At 32.1% G+C, this 25,988-nt stretch overlaps 1 protein-coding gene across 2 annotated transcripts in view; it reads left to right on the top strand.

The window, feature by feature from the left end:
- The window catches only part of LOC133190331 (glutamate receptor ionotropic, NMDA 2B-like), a 28,316-nt gene extending 2,800 nt beyond the window's left edge, over window positions 1–25,516 (top strand). The window contains exons 2-16 of one of the 2 annotated variants that reach the window (XM_061325892.1): window positions 612–814; window positions 5,130–5,261; window positions 6,186–6,328; window positions 9,162–9,360; window positions 11,498–11,636; window positions 12,745–12,983; window positions 15,674–15,821; window positions 17,676–17,862; window positions 18,476–18,595; window positions 19,743–19,963; window positions 20,670–20,830; window positions 21,287–21,471; window positions 21,597–21,832; window positions 24,015–24,178; window positions 24,375–25,516. In XM_061325892.1, coding sequence (XP_061181876.1) covers window positions 612–814; window positions 5,130–5,261; window positions 6,186–6,328; window positions 9,162–9,360; window positions 11,498–11,636; window positions 12,745–12,983; window positions 15,674–15,821; window positions 17,676–17,862; window positions 18,476–18,595; window positions 19,743–19,963; window positions 20,670–20,830; window positions 21,287–21,471; window positions 21,597–21,832; window positions 24,015–24,178; window positions 24,375–24,702 — 2,805 coding nt within the window. In that variant the 3' untranslated portion in view covers window positions 24,703–25,516. Of the gene's footprint in view, window positions 1–611; window positions 815–5,129; window positions 5,262–6,185; window positions 6,329–9,161; window positions 9,361–11,497; window positions 11,637–12,744; window positions 12,984–15,673; window positions 15,822–17,675; window positions 17,863–18,475; window positions 18,596–19,036; window positions 19,163–19,742; window positions 19,964–20,669; window positions 20,831–21,286; window positions 21,472–21,596; window positions 21,833–24,014; window positions 24,179–24,374 lie in introns of both variants that reach the window. The other variant, XM_061325891.1, reaches the window with a different exon arrangement.
- The last annotated feature ends 472 nt before the right edge of the window (window positions 25,517–25,988 follow it).

The raw sequence follows: 25,988 nt of genomic DNA, 5'->3' as shown, positions 1-25,988 counted from the left end.
AAATAAAAAAAAAAATAGTAATACACAGAACAGTGCTAAAATGGATTTAAAATTCATATTTGACCAGAAACTAAAAACATATTATCATTCTATAGTTTTGCTCGGGCTCTCATGTGCTTTAGTTTTTACTGGACTTACAGTCTACATATCACAAACCCAGTTGAAAACGTAAATAAAATCATGTGTATCGTGAATAAGTAGTGTATTGGACATGTCATACACTGTATGTCACTTACATTAGAGAAAACTTTTTTTAAAGTGGTAGTTGGATATGGCTGTCAGAACATAAGAACATCAACTTAGAGTTAGTTTACTAATATTGACTCCTACTCTTTTGGTCCAAATTATGACTTATGAATTATATCCTACAAGAATATATGAGATGTTCTGTAGATTTATCTGCATATATTGCTACTTGTCCCCTTCCCCTCCAATCATGTACCGTTACGATGTTGACACGAAGATGTTGCCCTTTCGCAAAAGCACTGCAGTGATTAAAATGACAATAAGTAACACTTATAACAATATCAATCTAATCAAAATCAGACTTCTTAGATCCGCGCCGTATATACTCTGCGTAAGAGTAATATGAAAGCTCTTTACATTTCCAGCATAAACAAGAATCTACTGTTCTTCAAATGGCACCGACCATATATCACCAATGTGCTATGATGCTCGACATTTTGAAGAGGTTTAATTGGACTAATTTCGCCATCGTGTCAACGACGACGTTTAATAATTTGGAATTTACCGGATCCATTGACATTCTCATCAAGGAGCACAACACCAAAGTCAAATACGACAGAAAACGCAGGTATATATGTCTCAATGTTATATAACGCGATAATGCAAGCTTCTCTTCACCAAATACTATTGGATTTCATTTAGAAAAAAATCTTCGACGACCTTTAAGTTCACTTTATACATGTTAAAAAAATTGAATTGATGGGAGAGTGACCACAATTTCTTAGAAATTAAGATTCCAAACCTTCCAAATTAAAATGGAAAAGGTGAAATCTTTTAATGCAATTAAAGCCATTTGGTTTTGACGAGACGATCATGTGTATCAGTTTTGTATACAAATGAAAGCATATACATGTATATATCTTTGATTGCTGATTGGCAGTTTTTCTGAACCAACCATATCAAATTGTAAATACAAATGTACTTGTGTTTTGGAGATGTTAAAGCTTCTCTTTAGTTCATGTTATTCCTGGAAATCTCACTACCATTACCAAGCTTTTGAGTCGTTTTATTTTCAACATAATGAAATCAGATTATCTCCCCTGGGATAACTCCTGTCACCATTGCTTAAGATCAAACCCACACTCCCGGGGAGTAACAGTATTCAAAAAAATCAATCTAAGTCTTGGCAATATCATTGGTGTTAATAAAACTGGGAAGTCGTGACATTTTCAGGTCGATTGTCAACAACTAGCACGATCTTGTCATAAAAAGAATCTGATTTACACCCACAACACCCATGTATTCACTTACGATAATTTGGTTCAATATATATAGGTACAATGCAAAATGAAATGATTCCAGGTTTTCTGAAACATTTATGACTTCTGTCAGAATCTATTTGTCTCCTTAAGTTTCATGTTTTTCTTGATCGAGACATTGCTCAAAATAATCTTAAATATGTACATAACCCTTTCCTTGTCACCAGGTGTCTCTTTCGTTACCTCTGCCAAAGCTATTATGTCTTAGACTGATTAAGTTTAAATTATGATAAGTAAAATTACTAAAGGTGTTCTTCTTGACACGTTATTAAAGAATTAAATGTTAGAATTTTTGGAATGAGATTGATTGTTCAGTCTTGGAAAGGTTGGAGGTTCTATATGATTTTTTCCCAGCTGTATAGTGTTTTTTTTTTGTTTGTTTGTTTTTTTTTAGTTCAAAAGGTTATCGAATCCTTAGTTTTAGATTAACCTCTACGGAGGCAAATTTGATTACATTTTCACGTTGAAATATCGGAAAATACATTGTATCACCAACTTCTGAGACACAAGATTTTATATAGACTTACTGTATCATACATTTGCAGGACAATTTTTTTTATCTAAAATGACAAACTTTCTCGTTTTAGCAAATACATACACTTTCATGCATTTGTACCAGTTTGCACGAGTCCACCGGGAACTGAACAAAAGAGTTATAATAAAAATAATTATAACAACAATAACTTTAAGCATACTAGTATATGTAATAACAGAGTTGAAACAATGTCGTAAACGAAGTAGTATAAAATATCTCATTCAGAGTTCAAGTTACATAGAACACGTTGCACGTCTTTTCCAGCGTTCCAAGAATTCAAACATATGTCCTAACAAAGAAATCAATCGAAAGTAATGTAATGGCAATCAGACAATACATATTTTTATAACCTATGTTATAACAACTTCCCTGTAACTTTCGAGACTTTCGCAAATTTATGTTTTCATAATATGGAATATATTATTATAATGTCTTGAAAGATAAAACAATTCGAGGCAGAGAAAATGCAAAAGACAGTACTGTCATATTCTTTACAGCAACAGAGAAAAGGGTTTGATTTGATTAAGGACATTTCAATACAACAATCTCTAACAGCACGGAAAAAATGAAAACAAAAATTTGATATTAACACTATATATCTTTACGTACTCAAAATCAGACCACGATAATGGAGAAATTTAGCATTGTTTGCAACAATCCGTGGTACTTTCGAAGGATCTTTTTACATATACATGTACCATATTCAAAATCACACCACATATGACATCGTGTATTTTTCTCTCAAACACTTTGGAGGAAAATAATGACCTTAGCATATGTTCAAAATGTTTTTATTGCATTATTATACGCAACAAAACATGGTCAGGAGAAAATGCAGACAAATTGAGTTAAGTAAATCAAATTATCATCCGCCTTATCAACCCCCTATACAGAAGGCCGATTTAATGCGTAGCACCTCTCATTCGAGTCATCGAGTGCTTCTAAATTATCTATAATCACAATTTTCATTTTTTTTTTTTTACATTGTTTCTTATTGTAAAAATTGTGATAATACTATGTCTTACTTAATAGTTGATATTAATCAGATCTCCACAGAATAATACTGACTGACGTTTTTCATACTAATTGTTAGGCCATTATTTAAACACGGAATTCCGTTCGCCCCATCATGACAATGAGTACACGGCGCGTGTGACCGCTCGCCAGGGGATTCTTACTCCTCCATGGCATCTGATCCCACCTCTGATGTTTTTAGAGGTCCGTGTTTGCTCTGCTCCCGATTTGTATTGTTTCAATGGACTTCTGAGCTTGATTACTGTTCGTTATCTCCATATTTCTTTGAAGAGAAATTAACATAATAAAATCTGCATTTCTTTTGTCCTGGGGGGATGAAACAGGTTAAGATAACGAACAGTGACCAATCTCAAAATATCCACAAATCCATAAAACAACACAAATCTATGAACAGGGCATAAAACACGGACCCCCGAAAATTTCAGAGGTGGAATCAGGTGCCTAGGTTCGAGAAATAACCCCTGTCGACCGATAACACCCGCCGTGAGCCCTTAGTATTGATCAAGTGGAAGGTATATTCCGTAGTCAAATTTAGTGTAATAACAAAGCCCTAACAACTGGTATGAAAAAAAGTCAGCTGCAATACGACCCATTGATGGGTTATATGTGCTAACAAGGTCGTTATAACGTTCAAAGAATTTACAAAATGCTGACTTTTAACGAGGTTTGTGAAATCCCTGTAACATCAACTTATTTGTGAGTAGCCTGCCACGTCTGCCTCGGTTAAAACATTGATTATACTCAGAGCATGCTCCTGAGTATCGAATAAATTGGGAAACGTAAATTCCATATGCTGGTTAGAGCTGAATATTACTACATAAATAAAGGAAGTTGATGATAGAAGAGCTGAAGTCATATCGTTTGTCATACAATTTAGTTGTTAATTGGTGCTTAACGTCTATAGTCAGTAAAATATCCAAATATGAAACAGATGTGGCAGAACTCTGTGGTGTCTTTTATTTTCGAGTTCACAAGGATATATCGAGTCGACAAACCATGTTAATTGATAAAATGTCAACATATGTGAATGTCGAGTTGAAGGCCACAGCAGGAGTTTTCTTCTCATGAAGAAGTTTTTGAATAAATTCTGCTTCATATGAGTATAAAAACAGGTCAGATAATAAAGGAGCACAATAAGTGGCCCTCAAAATTCCAACAGTTTGCTGGAAGACCTGGTCTCCAAAGACTACATAAATGTTGTCAATGAGGAACTCCAGCATCCTTTTAATATCAACTTCAGAGTTCTTGTGTGTAGAATCAGATTGATTTTAACAAAGTAATTTTGTTAATGACCAATTACAAGATATGAAAATTTTCGAGATCTATTTTTATTGAAGAAGCAGTTGTTTATGATACCTAAATATCTAGTTTTCAATTTATCATGAGGATAAGTTTATTAAGTGTAGAAAAACCGCACGTTTTGATGTTACTGACGTTTGAAAAATTGGCGATTTTAAATTTTCTAACAGATCTGTGGAGTTTCGAGAATCTACATCTGATTTACACCACTTCTAGAAAATGCTGTAGCGCAGTACGTCTGAGATTTCTCCTTTTCACATTAAATATTTTTGTGATGAGTAAAGATAGGGTTTGGTAGAGTATTTGTTAGATCCGGCAATATATCTTTGTTAGATTTTTTATGAAGTTTAGGAATCCTGTTTAAGTAGAGTATATCGAAGTCACCTTGGTTGACTGGAATTTTATTAAGTATTAAACACTGAAATGAGAGTTTGAAGAATTTCATCCTTAGAAAGTGAACTAAACACTAATATTTTAAGATAGTATTCATAAAATCATGAGTTATTATTGAATTCATAAAGATTCGTATTCAAACTTGTCTCATATGTTGTCTCGTCTTTACACCTGTATCTTAGTTATTCTTGTCTTTCTAATCATTCCTCGTGAAGTGAGAACAAAGAATCTAACAACAGCGTAATAGATAGTTGTATCTCAAAAACTCATTGATTTTAGCAACACGGCTAATTTACGACCATGTCTTATATTTTTAATTTCTCATAAGCCGTTAATGTGTATTTGCTTGACTTGTCTTGCAGATTCAATCTTCTCTCATCCATAGTTGTTAATCTCCGGCCCTTGGATAACGACACAGTGATCAAAACAAAATCGAGAGAGGCCTTATTAAAACACAATAATCAGGAGAACCGAGTGTTTCTTATCCATGTTAGGTATGCATCGATTACCTTACATATACGATGAAATATAAATTTCACGCTGTATTAGTTTTTGTGTTATATTAGAATAGTCTGTGAAAGGTTTGAAATATAATAAGCAAGTCCTATTCTTATATATGTATTTTACTGGGATACATGCCTATTAAGTAGCACCAATTCTGTCTTGAAGAAACTCCTACTGTTTTTTTTAAGTTTGATTGGTATACTATGTTAATTTTTATATATTTCATATATTAAATCTTATAAGCATTATAATATCTTTAGTTAAATTAAGTTTCCTTTAAGATATAAAATAAAACCCATCTACTGATGAAGGGAAATAAATTATAATTTGATCACTAAGATAATTTAGGAAATGAATCTGAAAGCATACAGTTATTTGACTTTATTTTTTTTTTAATGTTTTTAAATAGTATGTTAGAAAGATTTCTATCAATGTTAAAAAAAACCAAGAAAGTAGTTATTTAAAAAAACCACTCAAACATCTAAATTTTCATAAATATTGAGTTATTCAATAAATAATAGATTTGTTGAAATAAATGTAGGTTTTTGTAAGAGAATTAACAATTTTATATGTGACATCCTGCCAGTATAAATTTTGTTCATTTATATCATCATTTGAGGCTTCATCACAAAACCTTAATTAAAAAAGAGCAATTTTATTATAAAGAGAGATTAATTTAATAATTTGTATGAAAGTACTATATTTATTTTTTTTGGGGGGGGGGGGGGGTGAATGGATGGGTGGGACTGATAAAATGGATTTGTTTTTAATTTGAATTTGCTGTTGTCTGTTTATATGCTTGTTTTGTTGTTATCGTTAACATTTCATTCAACAATTGCGTGTAATTATCCAGGTCTTACGGTTAATTAAGTAATTTATTTAGTCACAATCATTATTCTAAAATGTGTTTCAAGTTCCAGAGAGGCAAAGGACATATTGGAAGTAGCAGACGAACTTGGTCTAACGGGAAAAGAATACATTTGGATCATGTCCTCTTTCTGCTTAGGAAATATGGACTATTCCAGACCACCAAGAGCTTATCCCCTCGGAAGTTTAGGTAGGCTATATGCTCTACTTATCGAAATACATTTCCCTTTATTTCAATAATTTATTATAAGATTTATGAGCAGTCTGCTCTTAAATGTGTGATTGTGGACATGATGAGTTTAAAAGTCTTAAATCAATAGTATCTTTATTCTTCTTACCTGTAGTAAGGAAACTGTGAACTTGAGATGAACCTTCTATCCGGAATTCAACTCCAATGTGTCTTCGAAACACACCAGCTTTTTTTCATGTAAATTTTGAATTTATTGGTGGAGATTAATGCAAAATTTACATGTTTTAAATTTGCATTTACCTATATCCAATTCATTGAAAATTTACAACATGATAGTATATATTCTTTTCTTATTTGTCCCCCGCTTTCGCGAATGCGCGAGGACATTTAATCTCATTCGTCTGTCTGTACGACTATTTATCTGTCAATCAGTCGCAAAAACGTTTATCTTGGTCAAAACTATTGAATAAGAGAAGATAAGGCCTTCATATTTCACATGTGCATTACCTGTGACAAGGCCATTATTTTTGTCCATTTGACCTTGGAGTTTGACTTACTTTACAAAAATTTTAACTTTGGATATAACTTTTGAATGAGAGAAGATAGGGCCTTTATATTTCAGTTGTATATTACCCATGACCCAAATGTTTCAAATATTTTGAATTTTGATCTCTTGGCCTTAAATTTTGTCCTTCTTTTCAAAAAAATTAACTTTAATAATAACTTTCGATATAGAGAAGATGGGTTATTTGTTTTTCAAATGTGCATTACCTGTAGGAAGACCTTGACTTAAATATTTTGTTATTTTTCCCCTTAACTTTGAAGTTTGACAATCTTTTCAAAAATTCTAACTTTAGTAAGAAATGTAGCTAAATTTTAAATGACAGAAAATAGGGCTTTCATGTTTCTTGTGTGCAATACCTGTGAGTAGACCTTTCTAAATGTATTTACCTATTGTTTTGACCTTGACCGTGAAGTCTGACTTACTTTTCAACTATTTTAACCATGGCCATGTACCTGAAAAGACAAGGCGTTTCATATTTTTACATTTGTGCATTACCTTCATCAAGATCTTTCTAATTGTACTACTATGATTTTTTACTTCCTGACCTTGACGTTTGACCTACTTTTGAAAAATTTCAGTTGGCTATAAAGTTTGCACCAGAACATATTACTTTAAAAAATTAATATAAAACTTTTATAACATGATGGACAAACAAAAAAAAATACTATATGCCAATTGGTTCATTCCACACAACTAATAAGATTCCAAAAGCGGGGACCACATTTCCCTGAATTTGCTTGAGTTCTTAGTTTATTTTCTATCAGTTAAAGGTTTGACTATTCAAAAAATACTGTTCTAGTTTATACTCGATGTTGGTATTAAGTTTATGACATTTTCATTCCTCTTTCTCTTGTTTGTCTTCCTCTTTGCCAATGATATCATATGAATATTCTGTGTTTACTGATTCTGACATATAGCATCCCAATAGACTTGCCAAAGCTGGTATCACCAAACCTACAGTGCTGATCAATCAAACCATAAAGTCTAAGTCCCTAAGAATACTGTACAGTGCTCTAAAAAAGCTATCATAGTCGATTTCCAAGCAGTAATTAATGCGGCTCTGGTAAAAGTTAAAATCTGAATTTATATTCAGTTCATTCAGTCTAATATTCAAGGCTTGTGCAATAATGATCCACATATACGTATAAGGGATACTTCTAAGTTACTGTCATATTATTTATTCACAATACAGTGACACTGGTATGGGTTTGAATAATCGTTATAATTTTTATTTTCGTAGTAGGGTTCCTATAGAAAGTACATGTACCTGTCCAAATCATGCTTTTTTAACTTTATAAAGTTGTGAAATTATACAGGCCTACGTTAATTTGTATTTGCTTGAGGATGTAATCAATAAGTAAACCATGTCAAAAGTATACTCCTACACTGATTGATATACAGTAAAGTTTTTTTTTTAGTATTTATAATCAATTTGAGCATTTCAAAAAGATTTATTGGTATATATCAATTGTTGGCGATTGATATATAATAAATATGACACAAATTCAACACATCCTACAAGAACAAACATTAGGAACCAATTGAATTGTATCATTCAACGATATCCTGTAAAATCACGAATTTTCGAGAGAAAATAGCGTCTACTATCATCTCTATTTTGTCTTTATCTTCTGTAACTTTAAAATTCAATAAAGCGGATTTATATTAAATACTGGCTCTGACATGCGCACTGAGCAAGCCAATTATCAAGGGAACGCAGAATGATTTCATCACGAATTGGTAATTCTTTTTTAGAGGGATTGAAATCTCTCGAGAGTGTACATTTTACCAGCATTTCTTCAAATTATCGACATTCTGACATATTCTTTCACATAAACTCATGGAGTAGCGAAGAGACAAAATTATAAATAAGAATGCGCAAAGCTGTCCTTTCTAGCCCCTGTAGTCTTAACTATAGTTAGGTCTAGCATTCCCTTAATGGGATCAAGATTGATAAATAAAGTGATATACGTTTGTAGGTTATTTTTACAGTTCTTTAAAAACATTTTTTGCCCCGCTTTCAATACCCAGTAATTAATGTATGTCTCTATCTTTATTACTTGTTCAATTCATATTCTCGAGTTGTATTTTTTTTTTACTTTATCTCATGGTATGTGTTTCAGATTAATTAATATGATTTTTAAGCTGTCTATTCTAAGCATTTTTATCGACAATCTTTAATAAAAATATCCTTATGACCAATTGCATTTTTAACATGCAATAATCGTTTTGGAAACACTGCTGTTATAAATACATAATGTTTTGCAGGCGTTACATATTCCAGCATTTCCAAGGATGGATTTGAAGATCAACTGATAGACGATGCAATGAAGACTTCAGTCAGATTATGGGTTGAGACTCTTAAGAAAACGTATACAAACAAAGATCAATATAAAATATCTCCCAATTTTTCCTGCCTCTCTCAACAGCCTCTCCAACAATGGATGGATGGAGAAAAGTTCTATCGGTGAGATTGCCATAATTTGGATGGCAAATTACCCTTGGTCGCATTCATGGGTTAAGTAATGTATTTGTCAACTAATTTGCCGGGCTATCTGATTTTCTGTATTATAAATTAAGAAGTCTATTATATTAAGCAGGAAAGCTGTGAATATGAGATAACTATCTGTGGTTTGATTCTTTCAAGAGCGCAGAAACCAATTTCTTACTACATTAATATTTTCTAGCTGTTAAATTGGTTATCAAACAGAGTTGATTTTTATTACATTCAGTAAGGAACAAGTACGCAGATTTTGAATGCAATGAAAATTGCATCCTTCAAACCAATTCCAGAAGATTGAAATCATACTTCAAAAATGATTACAATATGACAATTCCTATGATAGATTTCTAAAAAAAAATGTTTTTAAGATGCAGGGATATATAACTAAACTTTTTATCCAGTAATCACTGGATTCTTTAAGTGTTATTGCTAATATGCAGACAAATAACTTCATTATCTGGGACATTTGTTGAAATATCTGTAGTTTTGCACGCATGAATTGTACCGAGTACTTTATTTTTTTTTTCCTTTTAATAAAATATCAATAAAGTATATTAATAAGATTGGAAACTTTACACAGAATTAATTTACAGAAAATATGATCGATTTAGATTATTTACTCTCTTATATGAATTTAAAAACAGATGGATTCAGAATCATCACGAATGTTAGATTCTACTTTTCCTCAAAATAAAATAAAATAGACCAAAATCAATGCATTTTAAAACACGGAGAAAACACATTAACACTCATGCTGCGAAGTCAAGCAACCATAAAGACTAAAGTAGAAATGATTGGATTTTTATGTAACGTTTAAGATAAAGAATTTATACTTTTAAATTTTTTCAACATGCAGTATTCGTTAATGATAGATCCACTAATGATATTATGTATTATTAATGATTTTTAGTCCACTAGTGATAAGTGTCTCATTAATGATTTAATATCCACTTGTGATATAATGCAGCTTCAGTGGGAGACTTTGCATCTTAGAAGATTTAATTGTATCATTAAGGAAATATGAAGAAAACGAACAGTAATCAAACTCGAAAGTCCATCAAACAATACAAATTTGAAGCTCTTCACCGGTATATGGTGACGTCTCTATATGAGTGAAAAATGCTCGAACGGAATGTAAAACAACATATCAATCAATCAATCAATCAGGTGCCACAGTGGAGTAAGAATCCCCTGTCACCCGTTCACACCCGCCGTGAGCTCCTTGTTATGGTCGGGCAAACCGAAAAATCCGTAGACAATTCAGAAGTCGAAGATAGAAAAGTTGAAGTCATCACGTTTATTATAAAGTTTTGTTGTTAGTTTGTCATTAATGTTTTTCTCTAGTTAAACATCCAAGTATGAAAGATGTGTCAGACTCTGTGGTGTCTTTTTTTCGAGTTTCAAAGGAACGTATTCATGAAAATGAATATTATTAAATGAAGCAGCCTGTTAACTACTAATGATACACATTCCACTAATGATACAAATGTTATGAGCTATGGATAGCGATGTCATCCACGTATGGTATAAAAAAGTTTTGAATAAATATAAAATAAAACATTACAAATAACAATTATAAATGGATACAGTTATCCACTAATGCATTATGTGAATATGATCAGTGGTTGTACAAGGCTAGATAATGCGGCTCAAGAGATTAATTCTATCACATTTCCTTTTTCTGTGGTGTTTATAATTATTTTAGAATTTAATAATTCCTGTGAACTCCTGCCATCTTCGGAACTGAAAATCCTTGATCTATTGTCCAAATCTTTACACATTTTACTTTTTTGCTGATAACCTTGTTGCCAACTTGTTGGCCAACTTTTCGGAAAATACAAATATATTTCAAAAATGAAATTCATAATCATCACTAGCATTTATTTTAATTTTTAAAACTTGATTTTTGCTCGTAAAGGTATTCTTATATTATTAAGCCGGCGATGATATGATGTACTGTTTAAATATCGACATGCATTGTCACCGGCGACAAAGATATATAGGGCGACATCACTGTTGTTGACAATTAACTTAATATGAGTGAATATCTCGCTAGGATGTTAAGCAGCCTCAAATCAAACTTAAATTTGTTCATTTGTAGAGTGATGAGAAATGTTCGATTGGACAGGCCTACACCTGTTCAATTCAGCAACAACGGTGTGAACCAACTTGTAAAACTAAGGATAGTGAATATTCAGCAGTTGACTGAAAATCATAAAATTTCAAGAGTCTGGAAAGAGGTAAGGATTTCACATCATAGCACGACTAAATCGTAATAAATAAGAAAGGAAGGTAAAGAATGCGTATCTTTCACAACACTATTTTAAGTTGAGCGAAAGCGAAAGGGAAACTAATTCACATTAAAAATAATGGACTTTTGGAATTAAATAAACGATCGCGCATCAGCGAACAACATTGTTAAATAAACCTACGATACAGGAGAAAGGATTGTGCATCAACACACAGACGAAACGGAATAAAGAATATCATGAATGCATATTAATATAATTAAATATAATATAAATATATTCTTGGAAAAAGGTTGCAGTTATATCATAAAACTCCTACAATGAACACTAGTAATAAGCTTTATCATAACACTTTAACAATGATCCCAATGCAATAAGCTATATATTATAACACTTTTTTTAATGAACCATATGCAAGATGTGAATCAAAACACTATTACAATGAACCTGATTATATTAAGCTCTATTATAACTCTATTGCAAGAAATCCAATGCAAGAACTACTGCAGTATATCAAAATTCCGCTATAATGAACTTATGCAATAAATACGGGCATTTCACAACAGTGAACTCAATGAAACAACATTCAACATAACACTGTTATAAAGACCCAATGTAATTAATGTTAAACATAACACTATTATAATGAACCAAATGCATGCAGCCTTTAAACAATACCATTACAATGAACCCAATGCAATCAACTCTATCACAATGCAATAAGCTGTATTACAACGCTATCACAATGAACCCGATGCTAATGCTGCATACTACCTATCATACTAGTTTACTGAACTCAAAACAGGGAGTTTAAGAGTATACACATGTTCATTAAGTATGATCAAGTTTGTGTGTTTGTTAGTTTGTGTGTTTTATATGTCTTTGTTTTATATTGTTTAAGGTCTATTAATTGTTACATGTATAATATTATTTGAAAAACTGATAAGCTTTAATTTGAAGGTTTCTTTATTTTAAAATACAGTTTTATAAATAACACGATTGAGAGTTTGGTTGTTTTAATATTTTTTGCTATATTAGGACTAATTTCAATTATCAGCTGATCAAACGTGGATATAGTAATTTTGTGTCATTTATGAAGGTAGGTAGATGGGTACCTATTGAATCGAATGTCACACACAAAGCAGAAATGATTGTCGAGATGTCAGGAATTACATGGCCGGGAAATGCCGTGTTACCCCCACTGGGAAAACCCGAGAAAAGATTTATGAGGATTGTCACTTTAAAGGAAAAGCCTTATGTGTTCTACCTGGACAAGGATGCTAATGGAAAATGTCCACCGCCTGCTGTACCGTGTCGGCTGATGAAGAAGATTAACCCGTGAGTTAAGGTTCTATTTATTTATTTATTCATTTATTTATTCTATTTTATCTTATATTTGTTTTGTTTTCTAGAAAATATTCAAAATACGTGTGTAACGATGCTTTACTATGATCGTTCTGGAAAGAGACCTTACACAATTGCGAATTTTAGCGACCTCCGAATTTTAAGCATTTTATCAATTGATTTTTTTTTCTTTGTAAGAAATTATTCACTTTGTCAAGATTAAGGAATTAAGGTTATTTGTAAATCTATGGACAGTGTTTAAAAATAGTTGTAAATTCATAATGCAATGGTTAGTTATGTAAAGATTTTGCTTTAGTTGAAAAACTTGAATCAATTACTAGTAAATCTAGGCTGTCTGAAATGTTACATATGTAGTACTTGTAGATCTGTACTTCTACAGAGTTCTTTTATGTTACATTAAAGGGGTTCGGACTTTCTCAGATTGAGTTTTGTACAGCTAACTATGTGACAAGATTCTTTTATTTTTATCCCCCGCTTGAAAAGCGGGGTTATATACTGATGGAAGTGTCTGTCCTTCCTTAACACTTTGGATACCCATCTTTTATCTCCTCCTATACCATCTCCTCCTATACCATTGAATAATTTAATCAGACTTTCCCATTGCAAAACATTGACTTTGCCATTATACTCATATGGGAATGGGGGAGGGGTATCATTTTGTGAGCTCGGTGCTCACAGTAATTCTAGTTTAAATTTCTACCAAGGTCATATATCTTTGTTTTAAAAATGAAATTCTAAGGCTAGGTACTAGTATCTACTCGTTATTCAGAAGGTTGCATGAATTCACAGTTGAATTGCTCTTTCAAGCTACCTCGATTATGAAAAATACTTAGTATATTTGTCAAGAACTCTTTTACTCCCTTTGCTCCGTGAACTCCTATTTGATCACACATTTTATCTTAAGTCATGTACTAGAAGATAAATCAAATACATATAATATATTTTGTTAAAAGATTTATTATTGTAATAACAATTTGGAGATACAATCACAATAATGTGGTTTGCAATTTCTTTGATATTAGATCAGAAATAGTTTTTTTTTCGGAAATTACGTAATTTGTTGTTTTGCAAACGATAAAATGTGACTCATCCTTTAAACGTATCATTCATAGTGAGGAAAAGTGAAAGTGAGTTTGGTTTACGATACCTATACTGGATTTATAAACTTAATAAAACTCCTGATAAAGACATTGCAGGATCCAGCTCTACCAAGCCACTATCTTTACTCCTCACAAAATATTAACTGCTGTGAAGGAACAACTTCACATGTACTGTCCTACAGCATAATTAAGAAGTGGTAAAAATCAAATGTGGATTAACAAATAACTCCAAAGAACACTTTTAGAAAATTTAAAATCACATTTTTTTTTCAAAAGTCAGTACCATAAAAGGTCTTTTCTACACTTTATAGAACCATTCTCCGTGATAAATTTAAGACTGGGATTTTTGATATCATAAATAATTGCTTTTTCAATGAAAATGGAACTCGGGAATTTTCATATTTTGTGATTGGTCATTTACAAAATTACTTGTTAAAAATCATTCTGATTCAACACACAAGTGTTGAGGTTCGTATTAAAAAGTTGTTACAGTTCCTCATTGACAACATTTATGTAGTTTTTGGATACCAGATTGTCCAACAATATTTTAGAATTCCGTGGGACACTAATTGTACTCCTTTATTAGCCGACTTGTTTTTAAATTCCTATGAAGCAGAATTTATTCAATAATTTCTACACAAGAAAAAGAAAACTCTAGCTGTGGCCTTCAACTCGACATTTAGATATATCGAAGACGTTTTATCAATTAACAATAATTACTTTTCTTCATAAGTCGACTCAATATATCCCAGTGAACTCGAAATAAAAGACACCACAAAGTCTGCCACATCTGTTTCATATTTGGATATTTAATTGATTCTAGACAATAATGGCCAACTAACAACTGCACGACAAACGAGATGACTTCAGCTTTTCCATCCGCAATTTTCCTATTTATATTGTAATTTTCCACTATATTCGCCTGCATATGGTGTTTATGTCTCCCAACTGATTCGATACGCAAAAGCATGCTCTGAGTACAATCAATTTATAAACTGAAGCAGGTAACTGACAAATAAGTTGATGTTACAAGGATTTCAACAACTTCTTGTAAAGTCCGCTTTTCGAAAGTTCTATGGTCGGTAAAATGACCTTGTTTGCAAAAACAACCTATCATTGGGTCGTATTTTGACCGACATATTTCATACCAATTGCTAGGAAATTGTTTTTATATTCAATTTGACTACGGATTATTCCATCTACCTGATCAGTACAAAGGGTTCACGGCGGCTAGTGAAACCGGTCGAGGGGGATGCTTACTTCTCCTAGTCACCTGATTCTACCTCCTTTTTTCAGAGATCCGTGTTTTAAACCCTCTCACAAATTTGTATTGCATATAGATTTTTAAGACAAATCACTGTTCGTTATATATCTTCACCTTTTCATTATAGCCGATTGTTGAAAAAGCTTTTAATGAAATTCTAACCATTATCGAGACCAAACAACGATTGAGTTTAATTTGTTTATTTTTTTTTTAATTCAGCGCATTCCATTGTTGCCAGACGTCCACATTTAATCCTTATATGTCTGAAATGAATATCCCCCACAAAAAATATTTTTCAGTGCCTACGACAATTCTCTACAAAACAGAACGGTCTCTCGGTGCTGTGCTGGGCTATGTATCGATATCTTAAGGGTACTCAGCTCCAGGATGCAGTTTGATTACGAACTGTACGAGGTTCCAGACCAAACATGGGGACTCCCAGATCAGGTTGGGAATCTTCTTTTTTTATATTGGTTTATGTCTGAAAAATCGTGAGATGAAATGTAGATTTCAAGAGATAATTACATTAATAGATATTGATTCTTAGGACAACAATAGGAGTTTTTGTTAGATTTTATCGTAAATGTGATTATCTTCGCAAAATATTTTTTGTATTAAAAACATGGATACGGGGGTCGTTCAATAAGTAATGCAAAATGCGATCTAAAAATAGGAAAATTACAAGAATCAGTTGTTTTATAATTTTAATTCCTCAATGTATTCCCTGTTAACCTTTACACATGTCTAAAGTCTTTGTACCGATGATCAGAACACCTCAGCACACTCTTTTTTAGGGATGCTCAAATGACAACGATGAATAGCACCCCCCTTTATATACCAAAAATTGTAATTTCTTCCTTTGATTGTTTTCTTGACTTTTTGGAATAAAAAGACCTCACAATGTCTGAGATCTAGCGAATACAGTGGATGTCTAAACTCTGTAAACGTTTTTTTTCCTTCAAAATTTCCTTTACATCTCTATGCTTTTTTGCAGCAGCGTTACTAAGTCAGACATAAGAAATTTAACTCAGAGAACCGATATTTGGACTTCCCTCAAAGAAAAGCTGCTGAACATTCCTCATTGCAATTTTAACATATAAACTGTCACTGACGGTCCTTCCTTTAGGTGAAGGTTCGTGTATTATCAGACATCTTGACTAAAGAGAAAACCTGTATAAACATGTTTTGAGCTTTGGCTTCTGTTTGCAGTGAGACGACAGCTTTTTCTCTGATTCCACTTTTTTTATTGTTCTTCTTTTTATGCAATAATAAATGCACCAATGTTTTGACACCCATCACCCTTCTTTTTGTAATATAATGTTTATTTTTTAATAGACCATTGATACATTTCATGCATATTTTCTCTTAGGCATCTGTAAGGAAATAAGGCACCCATCTGATAAAGAAATGTTTTTTGATTCACATTTCCTTCGTCAGAACTCTTTAAAGCTGTGATGATGAAATGTTTAGAGTCTTACCAACGTCTTTCACGGGAAATCTGGCATTTACAGATATCTTGTTCCTCACAGCATCGACATTTTTGGTGTCTCTATACAGATTTTGATCGACCTGTTCAACTGCAATCTTGTAATACACCATTTCCATTTTGGGATTTCTTAACCCGTGTGAACACTGCAGAGCGTGAAAGGCTTGTTTTTCCAGATATCCAAACCACATCTTTCATACTGGTTCTTCAGCGAATTTTGTAATGAAGAGCAATTTTTACATACTCCCTCATTTTCATCTTCTTGACACAGACCGTTTTAAACAGTTTTCAGCTCAGTGTAGTGACCATGCTTACTTTAAAGGTGAACTTATTTGGGAAGATTAAAGGAAAAGGCATGTAGTTTTCGGTGATTATAAGTTCTTTTAAAAATAGTACCTCTCTACTGTGAAAATAAATTTCTTCATTTATTATGATAAACTGTATGCTGCTTTACATATTGAACGAACCTCGTATCCTTGATATTAAGGAAATGTATAGGTCTTCTTAGAGCTGTCAAAGCGTTTCTTCTCTTCAGACGTTATATTTATTTTAAAGAGGATAGAGAATAAGAAAATGACAAAGTGTCAACATTAATCAATTTACATAAAATTTGGAAATGATAACAATGATCTATGATTTGACACGTTAATTCTAACTCTAAATATATTGTATTTGCAATCTCAAGTCATTTGTAGTTAGATGAAATATAGAACATTACATGTTTATATCACAGGGTAAGCCAAAGTAAATGAAATCATTAATAGTTAAAAGACTTAGAAGGAGCATAAAATCATAATTCTTTTGTCTGACTTCAGCAAACGGGAGAGTGGAACGGATTAATTAAGCAAATTCAGGATGGTTTGGCAGACATGGTGCTGACGTCACTGAAAATAACCCCAAAACGTAGTGAGGTTGTCGATTTCTCCATCCCGTTTTTGGAGACTGGCATCACTATAATGGTCTCTATCAGAAAGGGGAACATATCACCTACGGCATTCTTAGGTTTGTTATCCAATGATTTCTTTGGTTCAGAGATTTGATAAGAACAATTTGTGTCGAACACTTGCATTTAATGTAAAGAATTAAATTTATGATGCACAAAATAAAAGATAATAGTGTTTAGACAAAGGATACGAATGTCAACCAATTCCATCATCCTAAAATCTTTATCCGGATATATAATTATGCATATGTACTTTATAAGATACACTGTTAGGCTTGTAGACATGTATTCATCGTACAGTCTTCTTGGTGATGTATCCATAATCTCATTTTTCAATAATCATGACAATATCTGTGAAACCTTGAAACCAATCTCTTGATGGAATTTTCCCACCTGAAACATGATTTTATTCAATTAGAGAATAATAAAAATTTGAAAATATTACATTCAAATATATATTTAATATCTAACAAAAGGATTTTATACAAAAAAATGTTAACAGTGAAAATTGAATATGAGACGTTATACTTTCCTTTGAAATTACTTGAAGAATATACTTACCCCTCTTTATATATTATTCTGCATGAAAAATGTATACAGTAAATTATATATTCTTTATAAAATGCACATGTGGGTATCAGAACAAAGGTAGTTCTAATCTTGTCGTTTCAGATACACATGGCAGTTTTTACTGGTTTTTTCTCTTACTTTTTACCTTACCTATAGTGGCCTTTTTCATATGGCTGCTAGAAATCTTTTCTCAATCTGAAGGATTGAAAACGAAAGTAAAAGGTACATCTTTTTTGCGTGCAAAATGGATGTATGTTTGTGTCTTCTCTTCATCTGTAGTTGTACTCACTGCTTTGAAAGCATTTTTTTCTTGTGATTTCTTATACTTTGCTTCACAATTTTTACAATTCTACAAAGGAAATGCTGTTTAATTAATAATGCCCCATTGTTACTTTAATCGACAGAAATGAAATTTCACCATATATTCAATTTCCTCTTGGTCACTTCTTGTATTTTGTAAAGTTTGAAATTTCTAATTAAAAGTTTCAAATTTGAACCATTTAATACATTTATTTGTATAATAGTTTCGAAGTCCTTTAAGCAATCGAACAGCATTTCCATATGAAACTTTCCAGGAGACTTCTCTTTTTACATACAGCGCCTTTGCCTATTCTTATTAATTCGATGTGTTTTATTCTACTTGCCTTCTTCCTTGGCTTTCAGAGCCGTACGATTATCCGTCATGGTGCGTCATTTTGGTGTTCAGTGTGCATGTGACTGGAGCCGCCATATTTATTTATGAATGGCTGAGCCCCAGAGGACTAAACAGGGGCGCCACTCCATTGAGAGGTAACGGAGAGGTAAATCTTCCTGTAAAAAGATGAAGCACATCGTATTTCTTTATTTCTCTTCAACTTTTCAATTAATCTTTGCTCTGATTCTTCCGTCCGAATTTCCTTACTGAGTGTCCGAACAGTTTTTGTTATGTATTGGGTGACGGAAAAATGTGTTTGTGTCAATTCTATGCAAGATTAACACTACTGATGTGGAAAGGAATAGATCTATCTTTTATTCCTTTCCATGTCTGAATTAGGAGGGGACGCTCAGCAAAGTATTTTGGACGGCTTATTCCTTGAGATTTTCTAGCACTGAAAAAATATAGTCTACTTGTGTGATCTTTTACTCGTTACTTCTTTATGTAAAATTATTTCAAATCTCAAGTAATGGTAACAAATTTTTAAATTCGTTTTACTTACTTTTTTAAATAAACTTCATATTGAAAGTTAATAACTAAATAAATGTATACATTAATGAGCCAAATTTTATTTAAAATTTTCTTAGATTTTGGTTTAGGCAATAACTAAAGTGTAAAATTTATTTTCTAAGGTAAACATTTTTAAAAAACGCTCCCTTTTTTGCTATCATATAGAGCACAGATTTTCCCTCTTCCGGTCATTTTGGTTAATCTGGGCAATGCTGTTTGGCGCCTCTGTATCCACAGACAACCCTCGAGGGGTTTCGAGTAGATTCCTCTCCAATGTGTGGGCTCTGTTCGCATTAGTCTTCTTGGCATCCTATACAGCAAATCTGGCCGCTTTCATGATCACGAAAGATGAATATTACAACTTGTCTGGAATAAAAGACTGGAGGGTATGCTCGTGTTTTCCATCTACGCAAACCATTTTTTTTTTTTTTTTTTTTTTTTGCTCAGGATAACGATCGAAGTGATTTTATCACCTTTAATGCTATATTGCTTTCGTTTAAAAAAAAGTGTTTCATGAACAATTAAATCGGGTGCAGTGAACTGACAACACTTCATAATGAAGTGATTCAGCCCCACTGAAATTGCAATTCCAAATCAATTTAGAAAATATGCAATATGGTGAAAGAGCAAGAGTACCCTAAAGCATAAATGTTAAAGTAATAGGTGATTTTTTTTCAGAATCTGTGGGCAAAAAATTTTTATTTGATTGTTTCGTATTACGTCGTATTATGTTTCAAAATACCTCAAATCTGGCAATGATTCAAAATTTAAGACTAACGAATAATATATCAACATCTTTTTTTTTATTGCAATTGCAATTTAGGAAAGAGAATGTCCTACATTTGATTTCAATATTATAAAAATCAAACATGGGAGCACTCAGTAATCTGTCCTATGCATACACTTGTTGGAAAAAAGGGGGGGGGGTGTTTTTCTAAATATCTATCGAAAAACAAAAAAGCAAATGTATCTTCGATGACCTACGGTCTAAGCAAACTAGTAACATGTAGGACAATATCATGCCAAACTTTTTTTTTCGAATTTCAATATGTTTTGCTTTTTTTTATTGTGTCACTATCTTTGCCTTTTTAGCTGACCAATCCATACTTCATGAATCCTCCGTTCAAATTTGCCACTATACCTAATGGAAGCACCGAGGAAAACCTTAGAAAGAATCATTACAATATGTACAAATACATGCAACGCTACAACAGACCAACGGTGGACGACGCCGTTAAAGCTCTCAAACAAGGGTAAACATAGAACAGTGTTTAGATTGCTGAGATTTTTATTTCAAAATTTTCCTTTATAGTAATAGTTGGCAAGAAATTTATTTTGACCACATATTCCCTCATATGCCTTTGAGCAAAAAAAAAAAACAAAAACAAAAACAAAACAAAACAAAAAACAAAACAATAAAATAAGATTTGTCACAGTTGTTGAATACATCCTTAATCGTTGGTTGTTTGTTTGTTGATGATTTTACCAGATCAAATATTTAAAAATATTCATTAATGACAATAAAAGTCACACTACAGGTTAAAAATCTTGATTTTTAATCACAAATTTTCAAATATACCATGTTTCATAATGTTCCAGAAAAGATTCGTGCCTCTACTGTAAATGTATACAAAACCCTCCTCAAAAATTGCTGCCATGAATGTTTCAAAGTTTATTTACAAGTCATTTAGTTGATAATGTATCTTTAGGAAGATTCAAGCCTTTATTTACGATGCCACTCCTCTAGAGTATCATACGGGTAATGACGACAACTGCGAGCTGAAGACGGTAGGAGAGAAATACGCCATGACGGGTTACGGTATTGCTGTCCCCCAAAAGAAGGCCAAACATCTGGAGGAGATTAACGAGGTCATTCTGGAACTTCAAGAAAATGGTAATCTTGCAGAAAAAATTGCATGACTTGTTAGATGTGCTTAGTTTCTCTCAATTTTTTAAATACACTCGCTTATTCGTGATTATAAGCAGGTAAACTTCAACAACTACTCTTCTCATACGCAGGCGAACTAGAAAGATTAAGAAGATTCTGGTTGGCTGGTGCTTGTCACGTGAAGCGAAAACGAGGCCAATCCAGCCATACCATTGGTATTCCAAATTTTACCAGTGCTTTCATTTTGCTGGCTTCTGGTGTACTACTTGGTGGTTTGGTGTTGCTAATGGAACATTTGTATTTCAAATTCGGTCGTCGCTGTCTCCGGAAATACGACAAAAATATGTGTTGTTCACTTGTAAGCTTGGTAAGTATCAGAAAATACGACAAAAATATGTGTTGTTCACTTGTAAGTTTGGTAAGTATCAGGCCAGCAGCGATTTTTAAGAGGACGGGAAAGAAGATGGGCGAACATAGGGGGTAGAAAGCCTGTAGCTTCAGCTATATAAAAAAACGTGTTCAATTTGTGAATTTAGTATTTAGAGTACAGTTCTCATTATTGAAATTTATAAAATTATGATAAACAAAACTTTTCTGAGGAAAATTTTCTCGGCAAAATATACATGTATTCTTTTATTGAAAAATAATGTGGTATTCGTGGGGGTTCGAACCCTAGCAATAAAAATCCTTAATTTCATTTTCTTTCGAGACTAGCACGCCATGGCAATCACTAGACTACACAAGTCCTGATGAATATTGGCATTTTAATCATCTTTGTGATATGACCCTTGACTTAGTGGACTTCTCGAAAAGATGCGAATGTTATGTCATAAAAGTATATCTTTAAGGTATAGTGGGTCTTTGCTCCATATTTTTGGTAACCAAAAAATGTTTATTTTTATGCAAACTTTGAGGATTAACTTTCAAAAAAATGGAGCAAAAACCCATGCACTCATATCGAAAAATAGTGTTATATATATAGTCTGAGAAAATGGATCTTTTTGCCCTCTTTAGTGTGTGTATAATATTTCATAAACAAATAATTTCAATCTTCGTGAGATTTTTGCCAGTTGTAGAGATTTTACGTAAAGTTTATTTTAATGTTAGATGAAATATCAAGGAAAATTTTGATATAATTGAGATTTAATTTTTCACCTTCATGTTTGTCTCACTATAGGCTTTTCGCTCGTCATGTTCACCCATCTTCTTATTAACAGATTTAATGTACGAGGGTTGTTCGGAAAGTTCGTGGACTATGCCAATCTTCGTTTTACTATATTCAAGAAATTTAAAATGAGCACATTATCATATGTAAAAATATTTATTTTGTTTAAATGTGAAGTTTCATTCCCTGTGATTTAATACAATTCATGTTATTTGATTTTAAAATCAAAACGTTTTGTAACCAGGGAGCAAACTCAACAACACTGTAACGTCAAAACATACCGACATGAGGTTCTCAAAAATACTATCCCTATATATACATTTCACAGAGTATTGCCCAATACCAGTGCACTCATTAAAAACGTTTCTCTATCACTTGAAATCTATTTTGCTAACAATTGTTCCAGTAGCATTATTTTGTTTGTCAATGATATATTTTTTTCACTGCATAAATGTGATTTCACAAGATTAGCATCTGTGAAGCGCCAAACTCTTAGCATGACGTTACTAACTTTTCAATGTTTTGATTATATTTTTACAGATAATCCGTTTTCTCACAGATCACCATCGTCTAAGCAGAGTAGTCTATCATTCAAATACCGCTTGTACCATATACACACACATGCATGGCTCGCTTTTGACATATTTCCTACTTCCTCTGGCATTTTCGGAATTCTTTTCTTGAGTTTTTCAGAGTACAAAACTGCTGCTCTGTAATGTTCTACGACGTCATCTTTTTTGTCTTTTTCAATGAGGACTACCTATCTTCCTATCTTCTAAAACTGATTTCTTTTCAACGAAGCAAAATATTAAGTCATAATTCAGAATCAGAAACGATGAAATAATTCTTAAATTGAACCTGTATATTTTTTCCTTTTTGTGTCATTTTACAGAAGATATGACTTCAGAAATTATTTAGTGTCTTGATTGCACATTACAAAATTTTGACCTGCTCCGTGATCCGATTTTCGCATTTTTAAGTCTATTAAGCTTGAAATAAACCACTGTATTTAAAAATTTTTAATACACATCATTTGAATTTAATGTTGAAATATTTCTTCCAAATTTGGGTATAATATGACTTTAAGTAAAAAAGTTATGACGGTAGTCCACGAACTTTCCGAACAATCCTCGTATAATATGAAATTTAAAAAAAAATACTCAATTTCAAAAACTGTAGGAAACACGGCCCTCTGCTTCCGAAAGATAATGCGACTAGTGGTACATAAAAATACCCACCTAATATTTTCTACTCACAATATATAAAGATCAACTTAAAGGACTAGTATTTGATGTAATATCTATTCAAGAAATGTCATGGCAACGAAATCCTGTGGGAGAAAGGACTTAATCTGATGATTCAAAATGTGTTTGATTTGTTATAGAGCATGGGCCGATCTCTTACATTTGAACAGTCTGTTATGAAAGCCTTGGCCAGACAGAAACACAATGAATGCAAGAATCCTCGATGTGAAGTTTTATTGTGGAAGGAAAGGCACAATCATGATTTATCTCTGCTTTACATAAATAAACTCAAAGAACAGCTCCAGTAAGTCGACAGCTTCACAATTTATTGGGGAAAATATAATTACGTTCAGGTGTAAAATTCTGATTGTATGAAAATAAATCTTGAAAAATAATAACGATGCTGAATTGAATATCTGGGGGAAATGTTATTTGAAGACATTTTATAAAAAAAAAATAATTAACAAAACTAATTTTCTGCAACTCTTCAATTTTTCCAGAAGCTATGGTATAACACCAGAAGAGGACCCGATGAAACAACTAGAAATTTGTGATACTTTTGATAAACATAATGGATATCCAACCACGTGTCAATTTCTGCGAAGTCCATTCAAAAGTATAGAAAACAGACACGAATGCCATCAATTAGACTCTTATGACAGTACCCCGGTCAGGTGGAAAAGGAGGTCATTAAAACGATCTCCGAGTTATACAAACGCAGTGGAAGTGCCAGTTCCTGAGATCTCAGAAAAACAAAAAGTGCGATTTAACGAAGGAAAATTTTATTACGAGGTAGACAATGAGGGTTCCGATCAGGAGACACTTTGATTCATTTCCAGATTGGAGTGTCATTGCTCTCTCTCTCCATTTTTATTGTAAACCTTAGTTATTTAAGGTAACCTATGTTAACATCGCCTATGCCGGTCCATTGTCTGTCGATCGTAATCTTTAGGACAATTTCAAATCATTTTTTTTTTCTGCAACAAAAATAAAACATCTCAATATTTGCAGTATTTTGAGAGGGAATTTTAAAAAAACTGATAAGCTTAATATCAAATTGAGGCCCCAAAGTTTCTTATATGACTTTCATATTTGCGTGACCGTCTTCCTAGGTGAAAATCTTGTAACATAAAGCAAAACTGAGATTCTTCTTTCGTTATTGAAGTATTTTGTTCCGAGTCTGTCTCATAAATTTCCAGTGAACAATTTCAAAACTAGGAAATTCATGTCTCTTGTGAAGGAGAGTGTGCCCCGGTGTGAAAATATTGATTGTGTGAATGCAGTACTCATGTATATGTACACATGTTGGGTTGTTAGATCATTATACGTCTTAACATAATTATTGAAGAAAAACGTAAAATGTTGTTGCATAAAATCAAAGTTGACCGTTTAGGGTAATGGACCATTAGTCTATCAAAGTTGGTATAAAAAAATATTTGTTTGGTGAATTTAAATTAACTTTATCATTGAATTTAAAAGTTTTGTTTTAGATTGTATATCATTAACTATCATTACATTTTAGTATATCTTACATTTCTGCAACATTGTCTTTTATTCATGAAAAATATACTATCATCTAAGAAAAAAATGTAATGAATTTGTTAAAGTACACTTGGCTATGAAATTAAAGATGACATGTATCTCTTGCAAAAAGATAAAATTTCACTTCACTGCATGTCAAACGTTGCAACTTTCGATCTTTTTTATTTGATTTGTACAATTTTCCAATTATATTCTATAATTTTCCATTTTCATTGTATAATTTTCAATTTGTATTGTATAATGTTAATTTGTATTCTATAATATTCAATTTGTATTCTATAATTTTTCATTGGTATTGTATAATTTTCCATTTGTATTGTAAAATTTTCATTTGTATTGTATAATTTGTATTTGTATTCTAGAATTTCCATTTGTATTGTATAATTTTACAATACAAATTGAAAAGTAAACAATACAAAGGAAAAGTATACAATACAAATGAGACATTATACAATACAAATGGAAAATTATACAATACAAATGGAAAATTGTACAATACAAATAAAAAATACACAATACAAATTGAAAATTATTCAATACAAATAAAAATTATACAATACAAATAAAAAACT

Source organism: Saccostrea echinata, unplaced genomic scaffold (assembly GCF_033153115.1).
Source record: "Saccostrea echinata isolate AGI-Se365-2 ecotype Australia unplaced genomic scaffold, CSIRO_AGI_Sech_v1 ptg000022l, whole genome shotgun sequence".
NCBI classification, from domain to species: domain Eukaryota; kingdom Metazoa; phylum Mollusca; class Bivalvia; order Ostreida; family Ostreidae; genus Saccostrea; species Saccostrea echinata.
Note: the sequence above shows the minus strand (reverse complement) of the source record. Positions and strands in the feature narration are given on the sequence as shown.